At 39.8% G+C, this 27,698-nt stretch overlaps 2 protein-coding genes across 10 annotated transcripts in view; both read left to right on the top strand.

The window, feature by feature from the left end:
* The window catches only part of LOC140914982 (transforming acidic coiled-coil-containing protein 2-like), a 144,802-nt gene extending 135,966 nt beyond the window's left edge, over window positions 1–8,836 (top strand). For all 9 annotated transcript variants that reach the window (XM_073354171.1, XM_073354175.1, XM_073354174.1 and 6 more), the window contains 4 exons: window positions 5,357–5,517; window positions 6,148–6,254; window positions 6,963–7,083; window positions 8,287–8,836. In XM_073354171.1, the coding sequence (XP_073210272.1) occupies window positions 5,357–5,517; window positions 6,148–6,254; window positions 6,963–7,083; window positions 8,287–8,352 (455 nt within the window). In that variant the 3' untranslated portion in view covers window positions 8,353–8,836. The remainder of the gene's footprint in view (window positions 1–5,356; window positions 5,518–6,147; window positions 6,255–6,962; window positions 7,084–8,286) is intronic.
* A 7,586-nt stretch (window positions 8,837–16,422) lies between these two features.
* BTBD16 (BTB domain containing 16) overlaps window positions 16,423–27,698 on the top strand; it is a 55,125-nt gene continuing 43,849 nt past the window's right edge. Inside the window, exons 1-8 of the mRNA XM_073354782.1 lie at window positions 16,423–16,538; window positions 17,217–17,283; window positions 18,914–19,070; window positions 21,163–21,283; window positions 21,395–21,471; window positions 21,625–21,768; window positions 23,462–23,587; window positions 24,622–24,736. Of these exons, the coding sequence (XP_073210883.1) occupies window positions 16,423–16,538; window positions 17,217–17,283; window positions 18,914–19,070; window positions 21,163–21,283; window positions 21,395–21,471; window positions 21,625–21,768; window positions 23,462–23,587; window positions 24,622–24,736 (923 nt within the window). The remainder of the gene's footprint in view (window positions 16,539–17,216; window positions 17,284–18,913; window positions 19,071–21,162; window positions 21,284–21,394; window positions 21,472–21,624; window positions 21,769–23,461; window positions 23,588–24,621; window positions 24,737–27,698) is intronic.

Raw genomic sequence — 27,698 nt, 5'->3', positions numbered from 1 at the left:
TGCTGTCTGTGAAATACAGTAGCTCCTCACTTAACATTGTAGTTATGTTCCTGAAAAATGCGGCTTTAAGTGAAATGATGTGAAGCGAATCCAATTTCCCCATAAGAATGAATGTAAATGGTGGGGTTAGGTTCCAGGGAAATTGTTTTTTGCCAGACAAAAGGCATTATATACATTTTAAACAATTTTAAACAAGCAATGTAATACTACAATCATCAGTGTAGCAAGACAGCAAGGCAGGGCCTCTGCTGTGCACCACCTGCAGCTTCTTTGCAGGCAGCTGGTGGCCTCGCAAACACTTTGTGTAGAGTCCTATTCCCGAGCAGGGCCATTGAGCCATAAAGCAACAGTGAATGGCTGGGGATGGGGGATTAGTGTGCACATGTTGTGTGTTTACAAACATACAGCACAGTCCTATAGTTGAGAGGTGCCCCCGCCTTACCCCACACAGGCACAGCCCACTGGCACTGGAGACAGTGAGGCAGGCAAGGAGGCTGAAGGTGCTGTAGGCTAGGAGAAGCACGTTGAGCAGCAGCAGTGGCAGCTTCCCCTACTCTGCAAGCACCAGAAGCGGGGGACTCAACCCTCGGCCCGCCCACTCCACCCCTTCCCCCAAACCCCCACCCTTAACCCGCCTCTTCTCCCCCCCTTCCCCCTTTACTCCACATGCCATGTCCTTGCTCTTCCCCCCTTCCTCCTGCCCACAGCAATCAGCTGGCTTGCACATTCAGGAGGGAGGGGGGAGGAGTGAGGACACGGTATGCAGGCTCCACCTCCCTCCCCAAGGACTCCGCGCAGCAATCAGCTGGTTTGTGGCATTTGGGAGGGAGGGGGAGCCTGTGCGCCAAGTCCTTGCCCCTCCCCACCCCCCTCCAAAACACCACAAGCTAGCTGATTGCCACGGGCAGGAGGCTGAGGGAAGAGGGGGAAGGTGCTGATCCCCAGGGTCTGCTGGTGGGCAGGGGAGGGGATGTAGGGAAGCTAATAGGGGAGCTGCCAGCTGTGGACAAAGCAGGCAGCCAAATGATGTTATAGCGAAGCGTTGCACAATTTTAAATGGAGCATGTTCTGTAATTGAGCAGGGATGTAAGATCAAAACAACATTAAGCGAGAGGACGTTAAGTGGGGAGTTACTATAGTGTCACTATGGAGTAAATTCTAAGGACCTGCAGCTGTTTTCTTTATCATTATTTCCAACAAATGAAGAATAATTAAAATTTCTGGTCTCTGATCACAGAGCAAACAGTAAGATCCTTATACTTTGAATTCAGACAAATTGATGATGCTTGTTGAACTGTGTCTAGTTGTGTCAAAACAGGATCTGTAGCAGCTATTTAGAAACATGGCTCTAAATTACGTTATTAATTTTGGATAAAGATGAGCTCACTTAATTGAATAAGGAATAGAATCATCTAGCAAGTAGAAAAAAAGCTGATTGGCAATATACTATACCTGTATTCATGAAAAGCCAGCTGTGCATTGTTGTTGCAAACAAAGCTGCCTTAATGATAAAACAAAATAAGGAAAATAGTGTACTTCAACATGAGTACACTCACCCGAATTGTTTCTATTTATGACTGAATCCTTCTGATCTCTTTATAAAGCCAACTACTAGAAGTCGACTTAATTACAACTGAACCTAGTTCTCTAATCCCTTGGAAGGAATATTCAATTAGGTCAATAGGTCCTAGTAGAGCTTTTCTAGAATGTCTTGTCTCTCTATATAATCCATTAATGGGGATTTTACCATTGACTTCAGCGGGAGCAGGTCCTAAATTTGCTAGTTTATACATGTAGGGACAAATATTGCTCTATTTAACTCATCCAAGTAGTTCCGTTCAGTGATCTGTATTGTGTGGGTGAGAGCACTGTAGCTGTCAATACATAGCTCCATACCGAACTAGTGCCTTTTTGCATATGTCTTTGCTTTCTTTTTCATTAGTTTGTTTGCCTTAGCACCTATTGCACATTTGTACACACACACAGCATGCTCTGTTCATGAGAGGCTCATAGAGTGGACTAGTAACAGTGTTGCAGATCAGGATGGAGTGCAGATGAACTGTGTAAAAAAGCTTGCACTGCCCTTTTTTTCACTGTGTTGAGCTCAAGTCAATTCTCCATTATAAAATTCACTACTCTGCAGTATTAACAAGTGCTAACTTGTCCTGGCCCTTTGTAGAAGGATGCATTTCAGCAATAGTCCTTTGCTTTCGTGAGCATCATATTCATTTATGATTTTTTCCCTAAAGGTCTGTTTTGTGTTTACTTTTCACTGTTGCAATGGAAATGTATTTGTAATTTTCTCTCCAAAAATATATTCATATATTTCAAAATTAAAGGATGTTTTTTAAAATCTCATTATAAAAACAAAAGAATTGTATGCTTTCTGCATTACAGGTTGTTAAGCATTAATTTATTTCTGCTTTCCTAACAAATTCCCTGATTTTCTATTTTGCTTCCATTTTTTTTTTTTTGCTTCTTGCTATTTGCTTGCAAAACAAATAAACAGGCAAACCTGGTAAGTAGTGCTTTTCACCAACTTTGACATATTGCTCTTTTTTTTTTTTTTTTTGCTTTTATTCTTTGTATTTGCCTCATCCCCATTAAATAATGCAAATGTTAACTGAGATTGAAAATTGGTTGAAAGATATTGGGTGATACCTTTCTTTCGCTAGTATCTGTTTTTCTCTGGCTCTTTCAATAAAAATATCACTTCTAAGTATAAAGGAGGATTTTCTTATTTGTGAATTGTGGACAGCATGTTCAAGTGATGTTCGCCATTTTAATTAAGGAATTATATAAGCTTGTATATAAATATTTATTTATAATTATCTAACTAGGATGTTGCTGGCAGTTTATTAGCTGCACAGTACTACTGCTCAGGGAAGTCACTGAAGTTAAGTAATGGAAAATATCTATTAGGTCTTCCAGTCTCACCCCAGGAAATGTTGGATTAGTTTCCATAGTGTATATTCACATTTCATCCAACCCTTTTTAAAATGCCCCAGGCAATGGGGCTTTCAACGTTTCCCTTAGGACACTGTTCTTAAGTTTCCTAGAGCTCACAGTCAGGAAGCTTTGTCCCGATAGTCTACATTTTCCTTATCATTTTATCCTTGTACCACCTAAATAATTCCTCTCCTTCTTTGGGATCTAAGTTTGGGACCTGGCCAGATGTTGGCATGAAGGCATGACAGGGACAGCATGCAAGACATGAGGCAGATGAAGTGAACACTAAATGTCACTCTTCTAATCTCCACTGGCCAGCTGAAGAGAGTGATGGTGGTGATCAGCTTTGGTGGGAGCTGGTCCAGCCCTTCTTGATATAGGGCAGCTGCCAAGATTCCAGGAGGTGGAGGGAAAGGAACTTCCTTTATGAATGTGAAGAGGTGTGTGGTGAATTCTTTACAGTGCAGATTGCCGTAGAGACAGAAGGAGAAGGAAGTCACTGAAATATCGTAGGGATTAGTGTGATTGCTGACATTGAAAAAAGGCAAAATTTTGGGTTTTTGAGTTGCCACTTAAGTGTATGGTAAAGGATTGATCCTGCAACAGTTCCACACATATGGACCCTTATTCTTGCATGGAATCACAAGGAGGTGAGATTTTGTGCAGGAGAATGGGCCTGTACCTGCAGATCTGTTTCAGGATCAGGCCCTTAAGTGGCATGTGATCCTTAAAAAAACAAAACAGAAATAAAAACTAATATTATGATGGGACTTCAGCAGAAGACCCCTGAGAAGACTGGGAAAAGAAATGAGGGATGAAAAATGGAAATGGTTCTCCCTTTATTCCCTTGTGTCTGTAGATATTCACAGCATTTCTTTTAGAGATCACAGTTGAAATAAGTACGTAGAATTTCTTAACAATGATTTCTAAAATTTTATTAAAGGGAAACTCTGCAAAGTGACATGGTATTGTGGGGTTCAGTGTTTCTCAATGGTTTCTCCTTATCTGATGCGTACAGTTTACAAGTGAAAGAATGTTATTCTAATTCCCACACCAGCTCATTCACCATGAGAACCACTCTGGTTTTGCATCTCATACATCACCCGTAACAAAAACAAATCTGCAGGCCAAATTATGCCCTCAGCCACACTTGTGTAATGCCAGTACTATCAGTGAGTTTGCACAAATTTACTGATTGGAGCTTTGAAAACCATTTTCAGTTGATGGACCAGATGGAAAACCAGCTCACTTTCTCTCAACTGCATTGGATCAGCAGGACTAACAAAATAAGCAGTAGAAACCTCTGAATACCCAGGAGGAAAGATGATCCGAGTATGAGAGTGCCATTTCTATGTTGTCACGTTTCCGAGTTGAACTGCACTTCAAAAAGTTTATTTCAAACTACAGCCTCAATTCAAATTAAAAATGGAACTCTTTGCCATGTTTGCAAACACAATAGGGCTAAATGGCTTGTATAAAAAACACTTCGGAAAGTTGCAAGAGAACTTGTTACCTCATCTAAACTTCCATAACAGACTTAAGAAAACAGTATACAATTATCTTTCACAGTTGTGTTTTCTTTACAATGTGTAACTATTCAGAATGCACTCTGAAATATGGAACATTGGAATCGTAGCTTGTGGTATGAAAAATGAAGCATTTTAAGAAACAGAATATCAGAGCTTCCTTTCTATATTTGCAAAGAGGTGCCAGTTTATCTCTTGAGTCCTCACTTGAAGAAAAGAGTGGTGGAATATTTTGTATAGAATCAGGCTCTTCCTTGACTTCATTCCTGGTTTTGAAGTTACAGAGATGAGAAGATCAAAAAGGATGCCATTGTACTTGACTCCTATGTTTATCATACAGATAACTTAGAAAATATAAATCTGGTGCCAAGTTTCCTGACTTGCATTGGCTACAATACACAGCAAAATCATATTTCAGTTCTACATAAACTGAAGGCCTATTTTCTCAAGAGTAATTAAATGAAGCCAGGAGTTTGTATTAGATTAATCACTATGCCAGGAGGCATGAAGATTGAGCATTACAAATAGTGCATGCCACATATCAATATAGTGCAGAAATTTAACTTATTTACGGTTAGCTCCTCTTTGGTGCAAAAAGGGAGAATCCAACCTCTCTTTCTTTAATGTGAACAACTGAGTTCAAAGTTTATATAAATCATCAGTGTCAAGATCTGATCACATTTGTTTCTCACATCAAAAGTAAAATTTATAACTAGAGAAATTACACTGAGCATAGGATTATGCCTCTGTATAATGCCTTTTCTGGATTGAATACAAACACTTAACCATTAATACAAGCTACACAGCAGAGTATCATAAAAACTACAGGTGATAGTCATTCAGTGTTCTTAACCCATTCCATACTCTTGCTTTTATTGCAGAGGATGAACAGAGAGAGAAATCTGTCTCCCATCATACTGTCCAGCAGCTAATTGTGGAGAAGGAACAAGCTTTGGCAGACCTGAACTCTGTGGAGAAATCTCTGGCAGACCTTTTTAGGAGATATGAAAAAATGAAAGAGGTTCTGGAGGGATTTCGGAAAGTAAGTCAAAGTTTTAACTCTCCTCCTTCCAAAAAACTAGAGAAACTCTCTTATAGGTATATACAAACATTGCTTACCTTTAGCTACTGTCATTGTTTTGAGTCATTTGTCCAAGTTACAAATTGACATTAGATTGTAATGGGGGGGAGGGGGAGAGAGGAGGAGATGTATGTATGTATGTATGTGTTTATGTTTGATTATGAGGGAATAGCTCCAGAAGTATTAGAGTATTATAAAAGAACAACTTCATACATGCTACACAGCAAATGCAATATATATTGTGTTAATGGTGATTTGAATTATCTGTTTATTAAGAGATGGCTCATGCATAACTAGCGTTGTTGGAATTCCGCCTGTAAGCTCTTCTGATTGAGGGCCATGTCTTATAAGTTTGTACAGGGCTTCGGGCAGTGGGGCTCCCTACCCTGTAAAACAAATAATTTCACTCAAGTACAACATACGAAGTGCAGTATTGTAACTTTTTGGATCATAAAATACTGCCTCAGATGACTTGTGCGTGTAGCCATATATTGCTACAGGAGTTTAAATCCTGTAATTTCACCAGCACAGACTGAAAACTGTCACCTTGTTTGTTGATATGCCATTGACACTTCAATCTGCTCATTTCAGAATGAAGAAGTGTTAAAGAAATGTGCACAGGAGTATTTATCACGAGTAAAGAAAGAGGAGCAGAGGTACCAAGCCCTCAAAGTTCATGCTGAAGAAAAACTGGACAGGTAATTGTTTGAGTGTTTACCCTTTCAGGTGTTTAGATTACAGGAACATCCTCAATAGACAGGCCTAATATTTTATGACTTGCAGCACTGTATGCCTGTATTTTACTTGATGGAGTTCATGTTCATCTGTGATGGAGAGGGCCTGGACTAATAAATCGCCAGTAGTTCTTCTTCTTTTTTTTTCTGTGGGGGAGGGGGACAAATCCATGGTGACAAGTGAGCACTAATACCAACACTATATTAACTGATCACAGAGAACAAAGCAAAGCCATTTGGTTAATGATAATGGTGCTCTATGAAATGGACTACATGAAGGGCCTCCTCCTAAGACAGACAGCTTCCGAGGGTTTCTTTGCTAGTTTGGTAAGATCAAGTAAGTGTTTCTAGCGCCCACTTATGTTTAAGTCTTATGATAATTATCTGAACTAAGACACACAAGAGATATTTCCACTAGAACAGTTAACTCAGGATTAAACTGTTGATAAAAAGAGTTTCACAGTCTCTATTCAAGGCAGGCCCGGAGTAAGGAGATAGAACTATCTTATTATCTTAGTCAAAGGTGGCTGTAAAGTTTCAAGGGCACATTCAAAGTGGTGCCCAGCAACTGCCCAACCACATTCATCCGCCACATCTATTTTAGCTGTCGTTAGCCTTAGTCCTCCCCTTTGCAAGAATTAACATTCACCAGAGAAACCTGTATTTCTATAGAGCCAATGCTGAAATTGCACAAGTCCGAGGCAAGGCTCAACAAGAACAAGCAGCATATCAGGCCAGTCTCCGTAAAGAGCAGCTGAAAGTGGATGCATTGGAAAGAACACTGGAACAAAAGGTAATTTAAGAATTTCTGTACTAAAACTCAGTTACAGTGATGCAGTTTGCCAGCATCAGTTGCTCTAGGTCAGCGGTTCTCAAACTTTTGTACTGATGATCCCTTTCACACAGCAAGCCTCTGAGTGCAACACCGCCTTATAAATTAAAAAAATGTTTTTATATATTTAACACCATTATAAATGCTGGAGGCAAAGCAGGGTTTGGGGTGGAGGCTGACAGCTCGCAACCCCCCACGTAATAACCTCGCAACCCCTGAGGGGTCCCAACCCCCAGTTTGAGAACCCCTGCTCTAGCTAATGCAGTTAACCTGTCTGAACAAATTTAGAATCACAAAATGACCCACGATGATGATGACGATTATGATGATAATTTGAAGGCTAAATCGAAGAAGAAAATTTTCGTGTATCATACATACTTCATTATAAAATGCATTGTGTTATATGCTGGGTTACAAATTGTATATTTTCCTGTTAGACTTTGATTAAGCTATATCTGTTTCCTTTTCACTAAAAGGTTTTTTAATGCACAGAAATTGTGGTTAATTCTGTAGAATGTTAATTTTTTTATTTGTTTGTCAATTACTTTGTTTTTAAATCATGTACTTGCACCAGCTTTTATCCTTTTTTTAAGTCACGCATATTTATTGGGATTTACAGAACCAGTAGTGTCACAGTTATTCGCCGTCTGTCAGTTAGGACCCCAACCTACTTTTCAGAGCAGAACCATGCTTTGGCAGTGTTGCCAGATCATATGGGGAGGGGGAGGTAATAGAGGCCGAGGGCTGATCTACACTACCATGGTAAATCAATCTAAGTTACGCTTCTTCAGTTATGTGAATAACATAACTGAAGTCGACATAGTCAGATCAGCTTACCATGGTGTCTACACTGCGCTGTGTCGATGGGAGACACTCTCCCGCGGACTTCCCTTACGCTTCTCAGGGAAGTGGTGTATACAAATCGATATGAGAGCACTCTCCCATCAATTTAGCGTGTCTTCACCAGACCTGCTAAATTGACACTGTTGCATTGATCGCAGTACTATCCATTTCTATCTTTCTTTTCTTATTAGTGGGGAAAAGATTTTTTTCCTAAAATCACATAATAATAAATGCAAAAGATGCCTTATGTTTATATTTGTTTAAATGTTTATATTTTAAAAGATATTTTTGCACTATTAATTTGTTTTGTTTGTTTTTTAGAATAAAGAGATAGAAGAATTAACAAAGATTTGTGATGAACTGATTGCCAAAATGGGGAAAAGCTAACTTTTAACCAAATTTCTGGACTTCAACATTGAGTGCAATATGACCTTTGGCACACTGATGTCCATATATTGATGTGGACAGGTTGTATTTTCACTTTTTCGTATGCACTACTGTATTTTCTTTCTAAATAAAGTTGATTTAATTGTATGCAGTACTAAGATGACTATCAGAATTTCTTGCTATCGTTTGCATTTTCATAGTATATTTCATAGCAAGTTGATCTCAAAGTTCCTGTATCAGGGAGATGGTCAAGTTCTCTAGTAAATTACAAGTTGCTGATCCTAGCCTTCCCTTCGTACATGAGTTCCCATGTTGGATATCTTTTGGATTTAATATAAACATGTATTACTTGCATGGGGACTCTTGCCTTAAGGAGTGTAAACTTGATCTGCATTTGCTGATTTGTAAAATAAAATTAAAAATGAAAAAAAATGCATGTCTCGTAAATAAAATTCTCTATTGTAAATAAATTTTTTCGTTGAAACTTGGAAATAAGCATGATTTTATTTACTTGGTGCTTTCTCTACATGTAATGCCAGAAACGTGGTAAGGGGAAATGCCATTTCTGCTCAAGTAATACACATATGAGTAACTTAACTCACATGAGCAGTGCCATTGTATTTAATGGGACTGCTCACAAGAGTAAAGTTACTCAGGTACATAAGTATTTGCAGAGTTGGGCCCTGTAGACGTGTACACATAGCCTTAATCCTACAAGGTGCTGAGCACTCTGATGCTGACTCAGCAAAGCACCTTTGCAGGTGTGTAATGGGACTACTCATATGAGTAACATGTTGCAGGATCTATTTTTATGAGATGGCTTCTATTAAGTATATTTAGGGTAAGTAGTGAATACATTTTCTTCCTGATATTACTTTAAGAATTTGCCATATGGAAATGGACAAGTACATCTGGTCAGAAGTATAACCAGAATAAGCTAGATAAGTAGCATTCTGCACACCTCTTCATCCTCTAAGTCATCCTCTATAGAGGATTAGGTATGTAAGACAAGCATTAGGATTTTAATGACAGACAAACTGCTTTCTTTGTCTAATGGTGCATCTCTTGGATATCCATGATGAAGACAATCTTCAGCCTGGTTCTTCTCAGCTTGCTTTTTGTAATCAAAAGTAAGTAATTTCAGCTAATTCTGTTTATAGTCTCTGATATCAGACACATGCAAAGAGTTCAGCATCTTTGTCATTAATCTTTGCCAGTCTTGATTTTCCGTTGGTTTTGTATGCTATCAAATTAGTTTGTTAATGTGGATAACAGAGCCGAATTTTATCTAACATAATTATTGTAAAATACAATCTTTCTTCTAATAGATTTTTAATACATGTTTCCCAGTGGACAGCGAGAGCACCTGCTTGTGTTTGCAAGTTTTAATTCAGTTGTTTAAAGTGCTTATCAAATTCATGCTTACCTTTAAAACTGCCGCACAGTTTATCTTTGGATTAGTACTGGGAGGAATGAATCATAATATTTCAAATGAATTAGATACTTTAGGAGAAAATTAGCCCTTAGTTAGTATCATTATTTAGTATCATCGTGACAGGTAGGTGTTTATAGATCTCAGGTGTGTATTCTATTCACAGTACTGTAAACTGAAGAAGACAGTGATGAAAAAATACGTTATACTTCCAGTTTGTTTTAGTGGAATCTGTTTCCTAACTGTACAAAAAGGTGTGATGCCAATTACAGTACATTAAATAATCTTAGATATCTCATTATGTGCAAAATACCAAAACCAAAGCAATGTATGCATTGTATGTCTTTAAAAGCTATCTTGAGATCCAAATCTGACAAATAAAACTTGATTGGATTTTGAAAAATCCTTAGACACATTGTAAGTTAAAAGTTCAGTGTAACTAAATTAGCCGTTTTCAGTGTTTGCTTCAGATAGAAATAAAACCAAGAAATTGAACAGTTGCTTTTAAAATATCTTAACAAGTTCAGGAGCAATACCTATGTAAAGTAATTTTTCTTAATGACAGGTGAAGCACTGCAATGTTATACTTGTGTAGGTTCTAGTGATGAAGAATGTAACAGACAAGGAACTCAGCAATGTCCAGGGCTCTCAGATGCATGTGCAGTCATAAGAGGACAAGCAAGTAAGTAGCTGCAAAATTGTAACCAAAAAGTATCAAATGTATTAATTTCTGTCAAGAGATACCTGTGAGAATTAAATTACCAATTTGGTAGAAGAGGCTAGTCGTGAGATGATGAGAAAATATAGGTAGTTAAACATATGCTCTTTTTTTAAAAGTTCTGTTAATAAATCTTAACTCTTATCGTGTATGGATTAGCAGAAATGTGACAAATAGTAATATAGGTAGCCATTAAATTCTTCTTATTAATGCTCTATAATAATGCACCATGTAGATGTGCATTATTGTAGATGAAATAAAATAACAAGTGTTCGAATTAATTAATTTATGCTTATAAACTCAGACTTATAAAAATGCCATAGCATCAAAATGATTGCTTCTTATGATGCTCATCTCTTCATTACCTTTGATCATTGGATGTTTAGATTCATGTTAATAAGACAGTGAAACAAGTAGGCAAACTTGAACATCTTGATATGTTTTGGATTAAATGTGGCTCTGTTGTAGGTGGTGTTATGAAGTCCTGTTCATTCAAATCATTCTGTGAACGGGCAAGAAGGGATGGATCCAAAGCACCTGGAGTGAGCGTTCACTGTTGTTATTCAAACAACTGTAATGCCAAAAGCCTGGGTTCAAGAAACACCATCTCCATAAGCCACTTATCGCTCCTTGTCTCTGCAGTGTTGTGGCATCTGCTGTTTAACTTGAAGTGAAAAACAAAACAAAACCCCAGTAAACCCACGCTACAAGGCTGCCTTTTTAGAAAAAATGACTAACTAGTCCTAAGAATGTTGCTCACATATAATACAACAATTAGTGGAGGTTAGAGATATCTGAAAGGGAGTAGTTAAGTCTGGCATGAAAAGATGGAGGTTCAAAGGAAATGTACAGTGGCGGATATAGATTATACTGTGACTTAACAGTGTAGGCAACCTCCCTCTCCTACCCCCTCTTTAGCCTAAGGAGCTTCTAGGGATAATATATAGTGTTCCACTGGAACATATACATTATTACAGAACTTTTATACATTAATGTGATATTATACCTAGAAAAAAACCCACCACCTTAGCTGCAAGTAGCAGCCTTGTAGCATGGTAAAGAAGGATTTACTTGTTCGAAATGATTTTGAATTGTTGGCATAAGTAAATTAAAAAACAAACTGAAAATTTCAAAAAGTAATTGAAAAATCTAATACACCATAATGTATCTAAGAATCCTTCAAAGAATGTTCATCATTATCATTAACATGAATCATTCAAACCAAAGTTGAGGAGAGGAGAAACAATGTATGAAAAGATTCTACATTATGGATATTTTCTGTCGACCAGTGTGACAATCTGAGAACCTTGCTATGAAACAGCAAAACAACATTAATCTGCAAAATGGTTGTCAACTGGTGGGCTTCCTTCCAAAAGATCAACTTACTCTGTTGCTAGATTTAAGGATAGTGGAGTTAATCCCAGTGTCCTAGCCAAATTACAACTTGAGTAATGACATTCTGCTTATCTAAATGGCCTCTGTGATTTCAATTGGATATAGTATTCTTTGCTTCCTGTCCTAAATGTAGGTATTTTAATAATGTGTGGAGTGATCCTTGTAAATAGAGCCTGATTCTCCTCTAATTGACTTCAATAGGAACAGGAGCAAAACTATAATAATTTGTGTATTTGCTTGTACAGTAAAGCATAAAGCACTTCGGGTCATTCAAGATGAAAGGCACTAGATAAACAGCAGGCATTAGTAGTAGTTCAACTATTGTGTGCTCCATAGCAACCTAAATATCTTAATTTATGTTTAATATTCATAGCTTTTTAAGGCCAGAAGGGACCATTGTAATCTTCTGGTCTGACCATCTGCATAACACAGGTCATAGGACTTCGCTGAGTTAATTTCTGCTTCAAGTCCAATTGCTATAGCTAAATGAGGGTATATTTTTAATATGGATTTAGAGATCTAACTTTACAATATCATTGAAAAAAACCTGGTGTTTGTGTTTATGGAACTCACTAGACAAATGCAACTGTACTCACAATACAATTACAAATTCACTAGATTTCCAGTTTTGGTTCTTCAGTAATTTGTTGAAAATCATTGCAAGACAATAACTTATTCTTTGGAGTCTGCAGGCATCTACAAAACTCCCTTCGTTTTGTTTAGGATGGCTGTAAAATCCATTTGACTTAATTGCTGCTTTACATAAAATTGCTGACGCTGCTATATCTTCAGGATATAGTGTAACTCTGATCTGCTTTGAAAGTATTGCTGATTATGCAGACCAATGTTATCGAATTGTTTCCTTGTACTCGCCCATCTGTCTGTATCCCATCTGTTGTTTTTTGTCTTATATTTAGATTGTAAGCTCTTTGGGGCAGAGACTGGTCTATGACTATGGCTCCTGGGAGCCACCTTAATAGAAATATTGAATAATAATAAGATTGCAGCAACACAAAGGAACTCAGCTGAGAGTATTTACTAAGACTATTCAGACAAATGTAATCTAATATGTATAAAAGGGTATTTAGCAAATCAGCAGGGTTTTTTCATTTTATTATTAGCTTGAATTACTTTGATCCAGCTCCTTGAAACTGTTTATTCTGCTAAATATTTATTGTCTTTATTACAGACAGTTCTGTAATAGTGAAACTGTGGTCAGAAGTAGTGTCTTTCTACATTACATACTTTTACTTTAATGAGAGAATAAAATGTGTGCAGCGTCTAATAATGTTTCTTAGTTAATAAAACTGCATCTTTAGACTGGAATTGCCAATCACTTCCTCTGCTAAGATGTCTTGAGAGAATCCCTACTGATTACATTGCTTAACAGGATATATTCTTTGAATATTGTAAAGAAAAGGAAAAAAAAGTATGTAGTGGTTAGTTGTAAAAATTGCACGAAAGGGGAGATTGCTAATTCTTCGGATACATGCTGCCTTTCACCCAACAGCTGAAGCTAGCATTTGGGGAAGGCCCTTTAGCCAAGTTGGATCTACCTTGATAGTTCCTTCAGTGGCTACTATTCAGCATTAAAGGACCATATTTTCCTTTATATACATGTAACATTTAATTTGTAATACTGTAATTTGTAACATTTGTAATACTGGAAATTAAATATATATGTTAAACCTGTTTATCTATATAAATAAATAAATGATGGATGATGTCTGTGGAGTGAGCGTTTAAGAGATGTCTTAAAAAGATTTTCGATATAGACATTGACTGAGTTGGTGGTGGGGAGAAGAGTCCCAAAATCCATATAAAATTGATCTCCATTCAGAATACAGTGAGACCAGACACTAAAAGTCAATATTTGCCATCCAGAGAAAATGGGCAGGGAAGTGTTCTAAAACTTCTGTGTGCAGGGCTGGTCTTATGAAAAGTAAAACATAAGGGACTTCATCCAGTTTTTTCCTCATCTAGGATCAAGTTTGTCTACCCGTTTCTGACTGTTAGGGATGCTAATTCTTCCTCCCAAAATGTTGAAAGGCCATGGGGATGAATGGGCTGGGGGTTGATTATGGGAATTGATTCTTGCTTTCCGGAAAGTGAGAGTCCAAAGATGCGATCCGTTGGAACAATAATTTGGTTTGGTTTTACTCCTAGCCTCTGACCTTCATTACCTTAGAGATCTATGGCTACTCCCTGGGAGGTGGGAGTGGCTAGGTGGGTTCTTGTGGACTCACTCATTTATCTCTACCTGTTATGGTAGTAGACCAAAATGGAATGTCTACACTGTGAAAAAAGACCAATGGCAGTGAGTTTCAGAGCTCAGGTCATCAGACTTCATCTTGAGGGGCTCATACTATGGGGCTAAAAATCGTAGTGTAGACATTCAGCGTTGGGCTGGATCCTGGGCTCTGAGATCCACCCCCATCACCAGGTTTCAGACCATGGGTTCCAGCCAGAACTCAAATATCTACACTACTATTTTTAGCTCTGTAGTGCGAGCCAAGTCAGTTGACCCAGACTCTGAGACTTGATGCTGCGGGTCTTTTTTTTGCAGTTTAGACATACCCCAAATCTCCTTTGTTCATCTCCTTTGGTCACTAGAAGCAGAGACTGGGCTTCCTCATTTTTCCAGTCTCTTCAGAGATGGTGAGACTGTTGTGACTAAATGGACCTTCTGGAGAGGAGTAGGTGGGCAGGCAATGTCTGCCTCCCAATGAAAAGAATCCATACTCTGGAATGGTATTTCTGGGACACAGATTCCCAGAATGTAACCATCTGTAAGAATGGCAAACCCCAATCAAACCTTTGCTTAATGGACAAACCCTACAGCTTTCACTCCCTTTCCCTGTAAATTAGTTTCCCTTTGATTGCAGTCATTTTCTAAAGAGTTTCAGGCACTCAGACTGGCTCAATACTGAAATCTTTTGATTCAAGGCTGCAGTAGAATATTTCAATCCACATAAAAAATTGAAAAAAGAAAATCAGGAAATACCTATTACTATTAAGTCTTTCTAAAATGTGTGTGATTTTTAAAAAGGCTTAAAATTTTGGTCTAATTTGTGAGACAAACACACCTGTAAGAATTTATAAATCTATGTTGACTTTGCTTCATCCTTAGATTTTCCTGCAACTACAAGCAAACTTCAGGATTGGTCTCTAGTTCTTGATGTGGAATAAGAAACTCTGGAGGCTTCTGACTTTTAATATCTATATTAAAGGGGAGTACTTAAAAATAGACTGTGGATTTTAATGATGGTGCGTATCTAAACTGCCATCCAGGGATTTGGGAACTGAACGTATAGTGGAGTTCAGTTTCTTTTATGTGAACATTTTCCACATAAAGTTTCAATTTCAAACCATTGTTTGGTAGCGAATGAAATAAGAACTTGTATGCAGCTCTTGGGTCAATCAGTATCTGTGCTTAAATATTCTGCTGTAAGGCTGTTTCAGTGTGAGTGTAACCCATGCTGCCTCTTTGTCTCTTCTAATGGTGGACTGTGCTACTGGCTTTAAGCTAAGAACTCAGTCTTTTTGTTCAGGCAGTAGAGATTTATACTTTTTGATCCATAGGGTTTTGGGTTCAGTCCCTACAGTTGACAACCCATCCAGAGACTTCACATTATACAGACATGCAGCCTCCCAGTTGTGATCCATAATACTAGTATCTGGGCCATTTTGTAAAAATGTACGTCAGCTATCAAGGGAGGATTAGTCTCTAGCACAGCTGGGCTACTCTTGTTCTTATTTCTGTCCACACTATTCATAATAACTATGCTAGAGCTAAGTTAGCTGTAATAGCATTTACATGTGGATGTAGCGAGCACAGTTCTTCTGATGCAATGCATAGGTACAGGTAACTATCAGCCACTTAGTCTGACATCAGTCCCAGACAAAATAATGGAAAAGCTGAGGAATGATTCAATAAAGAATTAAAGGGTAGGAATATAATTAATGCTACTCAACAGAGTTTTATGGAAAACAGTCTTGTCAAACCTGATTGCCTTCTTTGAAATTACAAGTTTGATTGATAAAAGATAACTGCAGAGATGTGATGTACATCGACTTCTGTAACGCTTTTTGATTTTAAAAGTTAGGTCTATATCATATAAAAAACCACACGTTAAATGGATTAAGAACTGGATAAATGACATCTCAAATACTAGTTGTCAATGGGGAATTATCAAATGGGGATGTTTCTATTACAATGTAGCTGCAGGATGCTTTATACATCATTTCTTCAAGGATTTCATGATGTCATAATAGGAAGAACTTGTCATAGTAACAAACTGTCTGCGTCTGATGACCACTAGAACGGTCCCTTGTGTTCCAATACAGACTGTGTCTTGTGTCTTCCATGGAAACATGATGCAATAGCCTGTCTAGAAGAACTGCAAGGCAGTGGATGGCAGGGGAAGGGGGCTGTGATCCTTCTGCAGCTAGTCCCCAACCCTCCCCAGCTGCGTTTAAGACCAGCAATACATAAGAAAGTTTACCATTATTAACAGCATTCATCATGGCGAATTTAAAGACTACTGCTGGTTTAGTCTCCAGTCAGAAATCACTAGAGTTAGCACAGTTTACTACTTTTGTTCCCAAGATTCCTTCATTAGATACTAAACCAGCAGATTGGTAAGTATGAGTGAATGTTTTCAGATATATTTGAAAGGAGCAGTGAGATTTCCTGCTGAATGATGATTCCTTGTCTAATAAGAGAGATCACTTCCCATCTCACAGAATTGACTTTTGTTTTCAAATGATTCCTGCAACACTATGCAACTGATACATGCATGCTGCAGGAAAACTTCCTTCTGACGTCTCACATACTCGCATTTTCCTCCTCTTATCTACGGGGCTTCTAGGGCTCTGCAGCCATTACTGAATTTAGCCTAAAAAAAACCGCACTGGGAGGAAAATATCCCCATTGTATAGCTGTGGAAATCAAGGCACAAAGTTAAGGCCGAATTTTCAAATGTGCTCACTAATTCATTGTGCCTCAATCTGAGACCTCCACGATCTCACTTTCAAAGGTGCTGAGCATCCCAGGGCCCATAGATTTTAAATATGAAATGGTCAAATTCTGTCTTCAGAACTGGCAATGCATTTCCCATTAATTCCCTGGGAATTGCGCACCCAAATCAAAGGGTAGAATTTGATCCTTCTCTAGTAGAGAGAATGTGAAGAACGTTACGAATTTTTAAAATCTAGTTTTGGTCTCATGCTTTACTGACATGAACAGAACCATTGCAGAGGTTTTTTGTTGTTGTTGTTGTTTTTTTGAAATTTTAACTGTGTTCCGTTATCTCTCAGCTATTTGCTCTCAGTCCCTTTTGCAGCCCTGGGAGGACTTTCCCCAAGTGAAAAGAAAATATCCAAGGTAGGTATAATATCTTCAGATTGATGCCTATGTCTTGTTAGAGTTAAAACGTCTAAATAGCATAAGAATCTCTAAACTGTCACTCCCAAACATATGACAGTTATTGATTTTTGTAGCTATAAGCACTGAAGACTATGATCTATTCTCTCATTGATAGCATATATATGAGGATAACTACCAATAATGCTAATGGGAGTTACACATATGTATTTACTGTTGTATAGGCAGGCTCCTGAAAACAATAGACACCCTAGAACTGTAGTAATTGTAATTCAGTTCTTAAAGGCGAATCCATTGTGACACAGGATAATTAGGTGGCAAAGATTGCAGATTTCACTCCAGCTTTTTGGAGTTGTGAAGTTGATGAGATTCAAAGTGCCATTGATCTGCAAATGCAGAAATGGTGCAGGGGTAGGTTTCAAAGCCGAAAGCCATCATTTTATTATGCTTTAACTTTAATAGGGAGGTCTAAACTACCCTCTGGCCTCGTAAATGGCCTCTTACTAAATATATATTCAACCCAATCCCTACAATTCAGCCCACCTTTGGATCCTTTCTGTGAGGAGGGTTGACAGCACCTCAGTCAATGAAAATTTAAGGGGTCTCTTTCTTCCTCCAGGCTAACAGAGTCCACCAGTCCTCTCCAGGGTCTTTCATCCATGCTTGTCTCTGGGAACACCCTTGAGCATCTCACCTGCACGGTCACTGGGATGCCAGCAATTAGCTTGGCGTGTTCCTCCACCCAGTGCCTGGTATCTGCCTTCCATCAATCCAATCTCTAAGTTCTCCTAACCACAAATTGGCCTCCATGTTTGATAAATGAGCCCAGTTTCCCTGTAGTGCTCAAGACCATTGTACCTGATTTTCCTGCATGCAGTGATTGTATCACCTGTGTCCAATAAGACTGTAGCGATGTCCTGGTTCACACTTCTCCAGACATGATCCACATAAGGAGATTTGACAGCTTCCTGTCCTAGCTGCCTTGCAAGCATTTCAAACCAAACCTCCTTTATGTCTGACACCACTGGCCCGCATCCAACCAGCATTCCTGCTAAATCCTGACTCTCAAATTCACCTCAGTGCAAGCATCAACAAAGATCATTCTTCCCTAAAGCAATAATCAGTACAGTAGATGAATGTAAGTATCCCCCACAACATGTTCCTCTTCCCATACCATCAAAGACGGACAGCTTTGTCCCTAAAGCCCAGCTGCAACCTGCCTGTCACTCCACTGCCTGTTTGTGGGCCCAATGCACCATCAAGTGCCCACAAATCCAACCTTCCATCCAGTGAGGTACAAAATAATTTACCAGCCTACCAAATTATTTCATTTTGATCACTAATAGTTAAATAAGTACTCCTCCAAACAGCATAAATCAAACAGTGAAAAAGGCAAAGCCATCTTAGGGAAAATCTTGGAATAATTCTCATATAAGCATATACATGTTTGTACTAAGGGCAAAATTTTCTTTTCAGACCCAATCAACACTTCTCGCCAATATTTTGCTCTTTCTACCATACATGTATAAAATTCCCATTGAATTTGTAGAAAGCAGGGTAAGAGAATGGTGCAGAAACCCAGACCTTGAGAAACACGTATTACAAAGATTTATCGTTATGTTTGTTTAAGGCTCCATTGCCCTTGAGACGTTACTTCCGCATACAAGCTGGTTTCACCAATCGCTGGCAGTTCCCTTACAGCCTAAGCTGTGATCTCTTAGGAACCGCACAAGCCAATAAGGCTTTCAGAGTCTGCCTCAACGAGACCCTGAAGAGGATGATGACAGGTAGGGAGACAGGAGAAAGCATGATTTGCTATTTCTCATGCATTTTCAATAGAAATGTGCCCACAAGAAAATCTCCACTCCAAACACTCCTGAACTTTGGGTAAGTTTGGATTTGAACTTAGAGTCCCCCATCCTCCCAACTAAAACCCACGGCAACTGGGTGCCACTTGGTACTTGGGGAAAATCCATCCGATCAACCACCACCTTCAGATCTAGTCTATTATTCCAGGGATGAATAGATGGCTGTTATACACCCTCCTAGATGTTTGGAACCAGCCAATTGATCCCTTCTCCTTCTTTGGATGTTCAGAATTGGCCTGTAAACCTACTGCTAGAGCTGAGCAATAGATGTGATGTCTTTGACATACCAGCTGGTGCACACTTCCCTCCCCAACCTCTGTAGGGCTGTTCTTCTGGAGGCAGATGGCTTCCTTACCCTCTCGTTCTGCAGCAACGCAATGTTGCCGGCTCTCGCAATGTTATTGTGAGTTTTGCATATTTGCTGTGTGACTTAAAGTCCCAATTTCTGGAGACAACCGAGTACACGAGAGTCTCAGCTTTCATTAAAAAAAATATGTTTCTAATTCTTGTGGTTGCAAGGAAGAGCTTGAAAATGTGACCACCTGTACTGTAAAAACTCAAAAACCAGACATCAAAGAAAAAACCCCCAAATTTATTATTTTTTAAAAAAATCTTTCTTAAAAAAAAAAAGGCCAGTCTCATCCTTTTTGGAACGGACTTGATTTTGCATGTTTGGCGTTGGCAATGAGACACAGAAATGCTGCTGCTGTCCATTTAAACACTAAAGTATTTAGGAGCAAAGACCAGAGATGGTGAACAGATCTAACAACAGCCTTCTGGAGCATTCAGAGACTCGACAGCAGCAAAAGAGCCCAGCAAAGCATTTCTGGTTTTGCAGCTGCAGACCAAGGGAGTGGATCCCCAGCCAAGAGGGAGCTTTGGGTGGCGCAGTAGCTGAGCACCTCAGAACCTCAAAAGAGGTTCCAGTTCTGGGGGAAAGGTTTTTTTTGTGAGGATGGAGTTCTGTGTTGGTATCTGAACCACTGTAACAGCCCTAGTCACAGCTGTCTTTCATCACATGGCAACGTGTTTGAACAAATCTTTTAAGGGTCCCTTCCTAAAAGATTATCAGTGCATTTAGGTGAAGCCATTATTAACCCATAGGTCCACAAAAAGGCCTAATCCCTGGCAAAACTAAAAGTACAGGTACAATTCGCATCAGAGACATGGGTTTTCAGCTATAAGTCAATGCAGAGAGGATTTAGTTATCTAGAAATACAGTGGTAAATAATACTTTGCATTGTACAGTGCTTTACATAGCAATGAACTTAGCCACACAATACACCTTTGAGGTTGGGCAAGAATGGTGGCAAAGCTGCAGCTGCCTAAAAGCTCACAGTTGTTACTCTCCTTCACTAGTTGGAACTACAACTGTGCCCTATGGCCAGTTAATTAGACCATTATTCCCATTTCATTATGGGGAAACTGAGGCAAGGATAGATTTTTTTTTTTTACACTCCAGTTTGGCAAAGCTCTTTTAGGCAGTGCAAAGTCCTATTTAACAATGCACTTATGCATGTCCTTCACTTTAGACACATTTTTAAATCCTATTGAAGTCCATGGGCTTTAATCCTGGGCTTAAAATTAAGATGGGGTTTAAATGCTTTGCTAAATCAAGGCCTAAGTGATTTGCCTAAGAGCAGCCAAGGATGTGTTTAGCAGAGCCAGGAATTGAACTGAACTCCCCATACTCGTGCCTTAGCCATCTTCACCCCAAGAATATTATTTGTTTTACTATAGCACATAGGAGCCCTAATCATGCTATATTTGAATTCTGACAAGATAGTAAAGTATTATTTTCCTCTGTGAATGATGTGAAAACTGTAAAGAGCCTGTAATTGTGAATCAAGAACTCAACCCTTTGAGTTCTTAAGTAACAATGTGATCAATCCAACTATTTTTCCTGAGTGGGAAAAAAGTCTTGTTTTGCTAAACTGACATTGCCTGGGATTTTCCTACCCAACATACATTGAGTCAATAATAAGGAAATGTGCTTTCCTTAATTCTTCAGCTGACACACCTGTGTCCCTGTCTGATGAACCAAAGATTCAGACATCGGATCTGGAACTTGAAACAAAAGACCATTGCCCACGTTTATCACCACAATCTCAGAACGGCGATGAGCTGGAGAGGTAACAAATGTTTCTTATGTCTTTTTATACTAGCCTAAAAAAAAAAACCAAGAGGAGAAATATGTATAAATATGTTTAATGTTGGTTTTGCCTCAACTTTTCTTCTTTGAGGGTACACTCCAATCAAGCCTGCACAAAAGAAGTCATCTTTTCCCACACGCAGAAGATGACAGAAGATATGGAACCGGGTGAGGTCATCTCAGATAAATACTGTCACAGAAATAATGATCTGAATAAAAAATGCTCCATGGAGTTACTCCACATTCTCACTGGTGTAACTAGGATCAGAATCTGAATTTTAACACAAGTGTTATAATTACCCAACTATTCTGTCTCTTTAGATGTGGCCTTGGAGTGCCTGGGCTTCTTATGGGAGCTTCATCGTATCTATTTATTTAAATCCAAGACGCTGTCACAGCTTTTAATTTCTGCAGTAGAGCCAGTGAACATAAATGATTTGGAAAGCCAGCACAAAAGCAAAAAAGGTATTCTTAGTAGTGCCTAATGAAAAAATTCAGAAGTCTTGTGGTGTTGTCTTGGAGAGGAGAAGATTAGAATCATAGAATCATAGAATATCTGGGTTGGAAGGGACCCCAGAAGGTCATCTAGTCCAACCCCCTGCTCGAAGCAGGACCAATTCCCAGTTAAATCATCCCAGCCAGGGCTTTGTCAAGCCTGACCTTAAAAACCTCTAAGGAAGGAGATTCTACCACCTCCCTAGGTAACGCATTCCAGTGTTTCACCACCCTCTTAGTGAAAAAGTTTTTCCTAATATCCAAACTAAACCTCCCCCACTGCAACTTGAGACCATTACTCCTCGTTCTGTCATCTGCTACCATTGAGAACAGTCTAGAGCCATCCTCTTTGGAACCCCCTTTCAGGTAGTTGAAAGCAGCTATCAAATCCCCCCTCATTCTTCTCTTCTGCAGGCTAAACATTCCCAGCTCCCTCAGCCTCTCCTCATAAGTCATGTGTTCCAGACCCCTAATCATTTTTGTTGCCCTTCACTGGGCTCTCTCCAATTTATCCACATCCTTCTGTGTGGGGCCCAAAACTGGACACAGTACTCCAGATGAGGCCTCACCAATGTCGAATAGAGGGGAACGATCACGTCCCTCGATCTGCTCGCTATGCCCCTACTTATACATCCCAAAATGCCATTGGCCTTCTTGGCAACAAGAGCACACTGCTGACTCATATCCAGCTTCTCATCCACTGTCACCCCTAGGTCCTTTTCCGCAGAACTGCTGCCTAGCCATTCGGTCCCTAGTCTGTAGCTGTGCATTGGGTTCTTCCGTCCTAAGTGCAGGACCCTGCACTTATCCTTATTGAACCTCATCAGATTTCTTTTGGCCCAATCCTCCAATTTGTCTAGGTCCTTCTGTATCCTATCCCTCCCCTCCAGCGTATCTACCACTCCTCCCAGTTTAGTATCATCCGCAAATTTGCTGAGAGTGCAATCCACACCATCCTCCAGATCATTTATGAAGATATTGAACAAAACCGGCCCCAGGACCGACCCTTGGGGCACTCCACTTGATACCGGCTGCCAACTAGACATGGAGCCATTGATCACTACCCGTTGAGCCCGACAATCTAGCCAGCTTTCTACCCACCTTTTAATAACATTAATAAGAAACCAAGTTGGTTTTAATCTCCTATAATTAAGGTTTGGTTCTCTCAAGGACAATGCCGAGTTATCAGTCAATACAGTTTGTCACATGGATCTGTCCTGACTTCTGAGTGCTCCTGAAGGGGTTGGACTTCTGGGTTAATTCCTCTACAGGAGAGAAATGAGTGGACACAGACTCATGATAGCTTTTCCTAGTCTGTTCTGCATGGCAATAAAAACATGGAACCTAACCCATAGTCCACTGAAGTTAATGGAAATTCTACAGCTTATGGCCAATATCTCCTTAACCTGATTTTGGAAGGACCACTGCCAGGATAACTCAGTTTCCATGGTCTCTTGGCTTCTCTGTTGAGATTGCCAAAGACGGGTGCCAATTCTGATGGAGGAGAAATATCTCATTCTTTGTGTATTACACCTAAGCAGGAATTATTTATTGGTTGCCAAAGTGAGTTGTGTAGCAAAGTATTCTAGAATGTGTACTGTGAATACAATACCACAAGTCGCATATGAAATCTTCATGTATATTCAAATTTGTTTCTTGGTAGAAGGCAAACACAATAAACAGTCCAACCCGGCTGCTCAGAAAACTAAGGCACTTGGCAAAGAGAAGTCAAAAATGAAAAAGATCATCATTTCATTGGATGTTCAGGACCCAGAAGTCACTAGAATTGGTAATGTAGAGATGGCAAATTGTCTTTTAGATAGTGACTATCACCACAAATGCAAACAGGATATTTCACTGCGTCCGCGACATTCCTACATCAAATTAAGTCTTTGTGCTCTATGGGGGACAAAAATAAAACCAGATTTCTTATTTGGACACTTCTGAAATGTCAATATAAAGAAGCATTTGTTATTTTGTTAGAATGTTTGTTTTTAGGGAGATTTCTGATACTGACATTTGGCCCATTGATCAGGACACACATGAGAACGGAATGCAGACACAGGGATAGAATTTAAAGTGGCAGACCCCAACATTATCAATTTTAACTTTAATGGGGTAGCAGGGAAAAGGGATGGGCTAACCTCTCCTGCTCCTTTCAAGACCCCAGGGCTTGTCTATCCCCTGCCAATCAGACCAGACATACTCGCTGTTGAGCCATGGAGTGGGGGTGGCATTTTATATGCTAGCAGTCAAACTCACGCCTGTGCAGAGGGCCAGCATAAGGACAATCCACCACTTAAATCCCATTTAAGCAGGAGCAGCACATAGGTTTGTACAAGCCCAATGCATAGGAGTTAATTTTATCGTAGAGCAGCCTATGCTTATTTTATAGCCTAGATCTCACTTATTTGCAGTTATGTTGAGAAAGCATGCAAACCATCTCTCTCAGGAAGGGCAGCTGGGTTATGACATTTATTTGCTGAAAAATTCAAAGGACTTTTTTTCAGTATCTTCCACTAAAGGTCTCGACACTGGTGTGTCTGGGACTTTTCACCATTCAGGGGCACTGCCAGATTCTTGGGTTGTGGTTGTAAGCCCAGGGTTGGTCTCTGAGCATTAACTGAACTGAGCATGAAGCTAACAGTAAGGCTTTGCCTACACTAGAACTTTTCCCCACCATGTGGTCTCAGCGAATAATTTACTATCTACACTGACCAGGAGACGGGCCGTATCCTTTGTGCAGCAGCCGCCCCCATTTTAAAGGAAAGCACAACCTAATGCTGAAGGTTTTTTTGTTTGTTTGTATATTGCATTGTGAAGCCTTTGCTATAGCACTCAAGAATTTATACAGTACTGAACCAGAGGTGGAAGAGGGTGATGTTGTGGGAGTCCTGGCAGCTGCATCTGTGCTGCAGTTCCCTAGCCTCTTCCAGAAGTAAGTAAACTTTGTGCCACTGTAAGATGCTGGTTGTGTGTGTGTGTGTGATGCTGTGTGATTTTTTTCCCCTTTACCTCAAGTGGAAGAGGCCTGTGCTTTTGGAACTGAAGGATTAGGGTTCTAGGCCTAATTGCCCTAGATGATTGTGATTTATATGATCACTGTCTGCTGCCTGCAGCACATGGGTTATTTACAACACAACACCTACAATATACACTCTTCCCAGCCGCCTTGCTACCAGACTGTGAACATACACAAATGTACACAAATCTACATCAGAAAGGGGCTGTGTCTTGGGAGCAGAAGAAGAATGCCAGGCTAACCCAAAATACTTGGTCATTTTTATAACAAGAAAATAAATGGCCACTTCTTTCTGACATGGCTGGATTAGTACATGGATAGCTGTGATAGATTAAGTGTAGAACAGCTGATTCTGCAGCTGTTGAGAACTCTTCTGTATACAGTGGCTGGCAGTTCACAGCATCTCATTGGATGTCACATTTTGTTCTGTATCCTCCTCCTCCTCCTGAAAACCCCAAGAAGCACCAGAGTCTCTGAAGGAGTTCATCACAGTCAGCTCCGCATCTTCCCTTTGGCACTTTGATAAAGAAATAAAACTGCCCCAAATATATTTAGTGCTCCTATTCTACCATATTGCTTTAGTTCTCTCATAATCAGTTATTCACCTGTACCTGTGTATTTGCATTTAAAAACCTGTGAGCTTTATTTCTAATATAACCTTTTGCTCCACTAGAGGGTCAAGTCCTAAACTCTTCTTAATGTGTAGGGATTTAAGGTATTATGTATAATGTGTGCTGAGTGGGTTAGTTGTCCCACTAGTACTCCCTTATATTATCTGGCAAAGGTCTTGCTAAGGAAACCCAGGCATGGAGTCTTCCCTGTAACCTAATGAAAATATGGCAGTAAAAATGTAGATGCCATCACTTGGAAAACTGAATTTCTCTAACAGGCCGACCACGTTTAATCATTTGAAAGTGCAAAATGAGGTGGACACAGTTCTTTTTATATGGCAGGACAGAGTACATCAGAAACCATAAAGAGGAATTAATAATGTGTTTTATTGGCCAGCCACTGACACTATGCCATGTTGCAAACCGTAACAATTAATGCTGGTACTTGATGCTGAGACTGCAACCCTAACAGATAATAATCAGTGCTGCAGGAAAGGACCAAATGAAAATTGATTTCAACGACACCAGCTATATTAGAATGACCTAGTTCCCAGGAAGAACTTTGGTCGTGTAGTGGCTTAACAATACAATACAGCAAATAAATCCTCTTGCTGTAACTGGAATTGGCACATGTCCGTAGAATCAGAAATGTGCTAGCAGGGGGTCTCACAACAAATTTTTTGGAGGCCTCAGAATGCCGGCACCAACTCTTAATTTTTCCTAAAATAATTAACTTCAGAAAAAACAAATACATATGCACATATCCATGTCCAAATCATTGTAATGTCATTATGTAGGGATTTTTTGCAGACTCAGTAATAAAAATAATGTACAGTTGTCTCTAATCTTTACTGAACCGAAACAGAATAAAAACACAAATAATGTGCTTTGCATGTTTTCCTTTTCTGTTTGATTTAAAAAAAAAAATTGCTAGCTAGTAAGTCTGCTACTGTGAAAAGTGATATTTGTATATGTGTTAATGTCACTTTTCACAGGAGACTTACTCATCCCCGGCAAGCTGGGGGACAAATTAAACCCCTGGATGAGGCAGTGGGTAAGGAGGGCCAGGGGCAATGGGGGATTGGATTGGGGGCTGGAAGAGGTAGCGGGGTATGGGGCACCTGGGGGGTGAGTCTGGGGCTGGATCCTGGGGTTCTGCTGCACAGCTGGGGCCTGGAGGAGGCAGCAGGGGCCCAAGGGTGACGTGTGGGGAATGAGGCGGGGTCAGAGCCCAAAGCCCTGTGGCTGGGGGATGAAGCCTGCCACCTCATGGCCAGAGCCTGCCGCCCACCACCTGAGGGCTCAAGCCCAAAGCCCAAGCCTCACACCCCCTGGGAAGGTGGGGAACTCATCCTGGTCGCCTGCTCCTATAGTGTTTGTGGCTCCAAAAGAGGGCAGAGACCAACCCCTGCTGGCAGCCTGGGGGAGGGGCCACTGCTTCCAGCCACCCCCTCACCCCAGTCAGCACCCAGGAGGCTATGACTGCAAGAAAAGCCCCTGGTGGCTGCATGCAGCCATGGTGGCTGAATTTGAAAAATGCTGGATTAGGGTAACCATTCTGATTAGCAGAGACTGAGGGGCGTGCACTGTGCTATCTCACTCTTAGGAGTTTATGAATTGCTTTTAAAATAGCAGTATGCAAAACAACAAATTAAAACACCCAGAAAGGTAAAATCATCTTGTTTTTATAGCAGGGGAAGCAGCATACAAAGAATAACACAGCAGGGCATTTATGCCAGCAAAAACCAATTTATACCTCTCATCCAGAGAGACTAGGCTTGCCGGCAACAACAGCTGTGCCAGTCATTCAGATGCTCATTATTCAGAACCCTTGAAATACTTCGTGCTGGAACTGTTCCCTAGCAATAGTCCCCAATAAAGAGCTACACAGATGATATCAGGGTGACAACTGAGTAGGTTCTATTGCATCAGTAAATCATCAAAACCTTGCAGAGTAATGAGAGTAGAATAAAAAATAAATAGAAAACATGAAAAATTCCAGAACAGTGTTTTTCCCTCTTGGCAGTTTACACCCATGACTAACATGAACCCAATATCCTTGTGTCCAAACATTGGAGACTTCTTGACCAGCATGAAAGTTGCTTGAAAAACAAATGAAAATCCCCTGCATCTCCTCAGTCTTTTCAATTAGTTGTATCTATCCCCCAGGTTCTTGAAGGACCTCATCCAAAGCCCAGTGACATCAGTGGAAAGATGTATTGATTTCAATAGACTCTGCATCAGGCCCTAAATCATGTAACCAATTA

The sequence above is a fragment of the Lepidochelys kempii genome, chromosome 7 (assembly GCF_965140265.1).
Source record: "Lepidochelys kempii isolate rLepKem1 chromosome 7, rLepKem1.hap2, whole genome shotgun sequence".
Lineage (NCBI taxonomy): Eukaryota > Metazoa > Chordata > Testudines > Cheloniidae > Lepidochelys > Lepidochelys kempii.
Note: the sequence above shows the minus strand (reverse complement) of the source record. Positions and strands in the feature narration are given on the sequence as shown.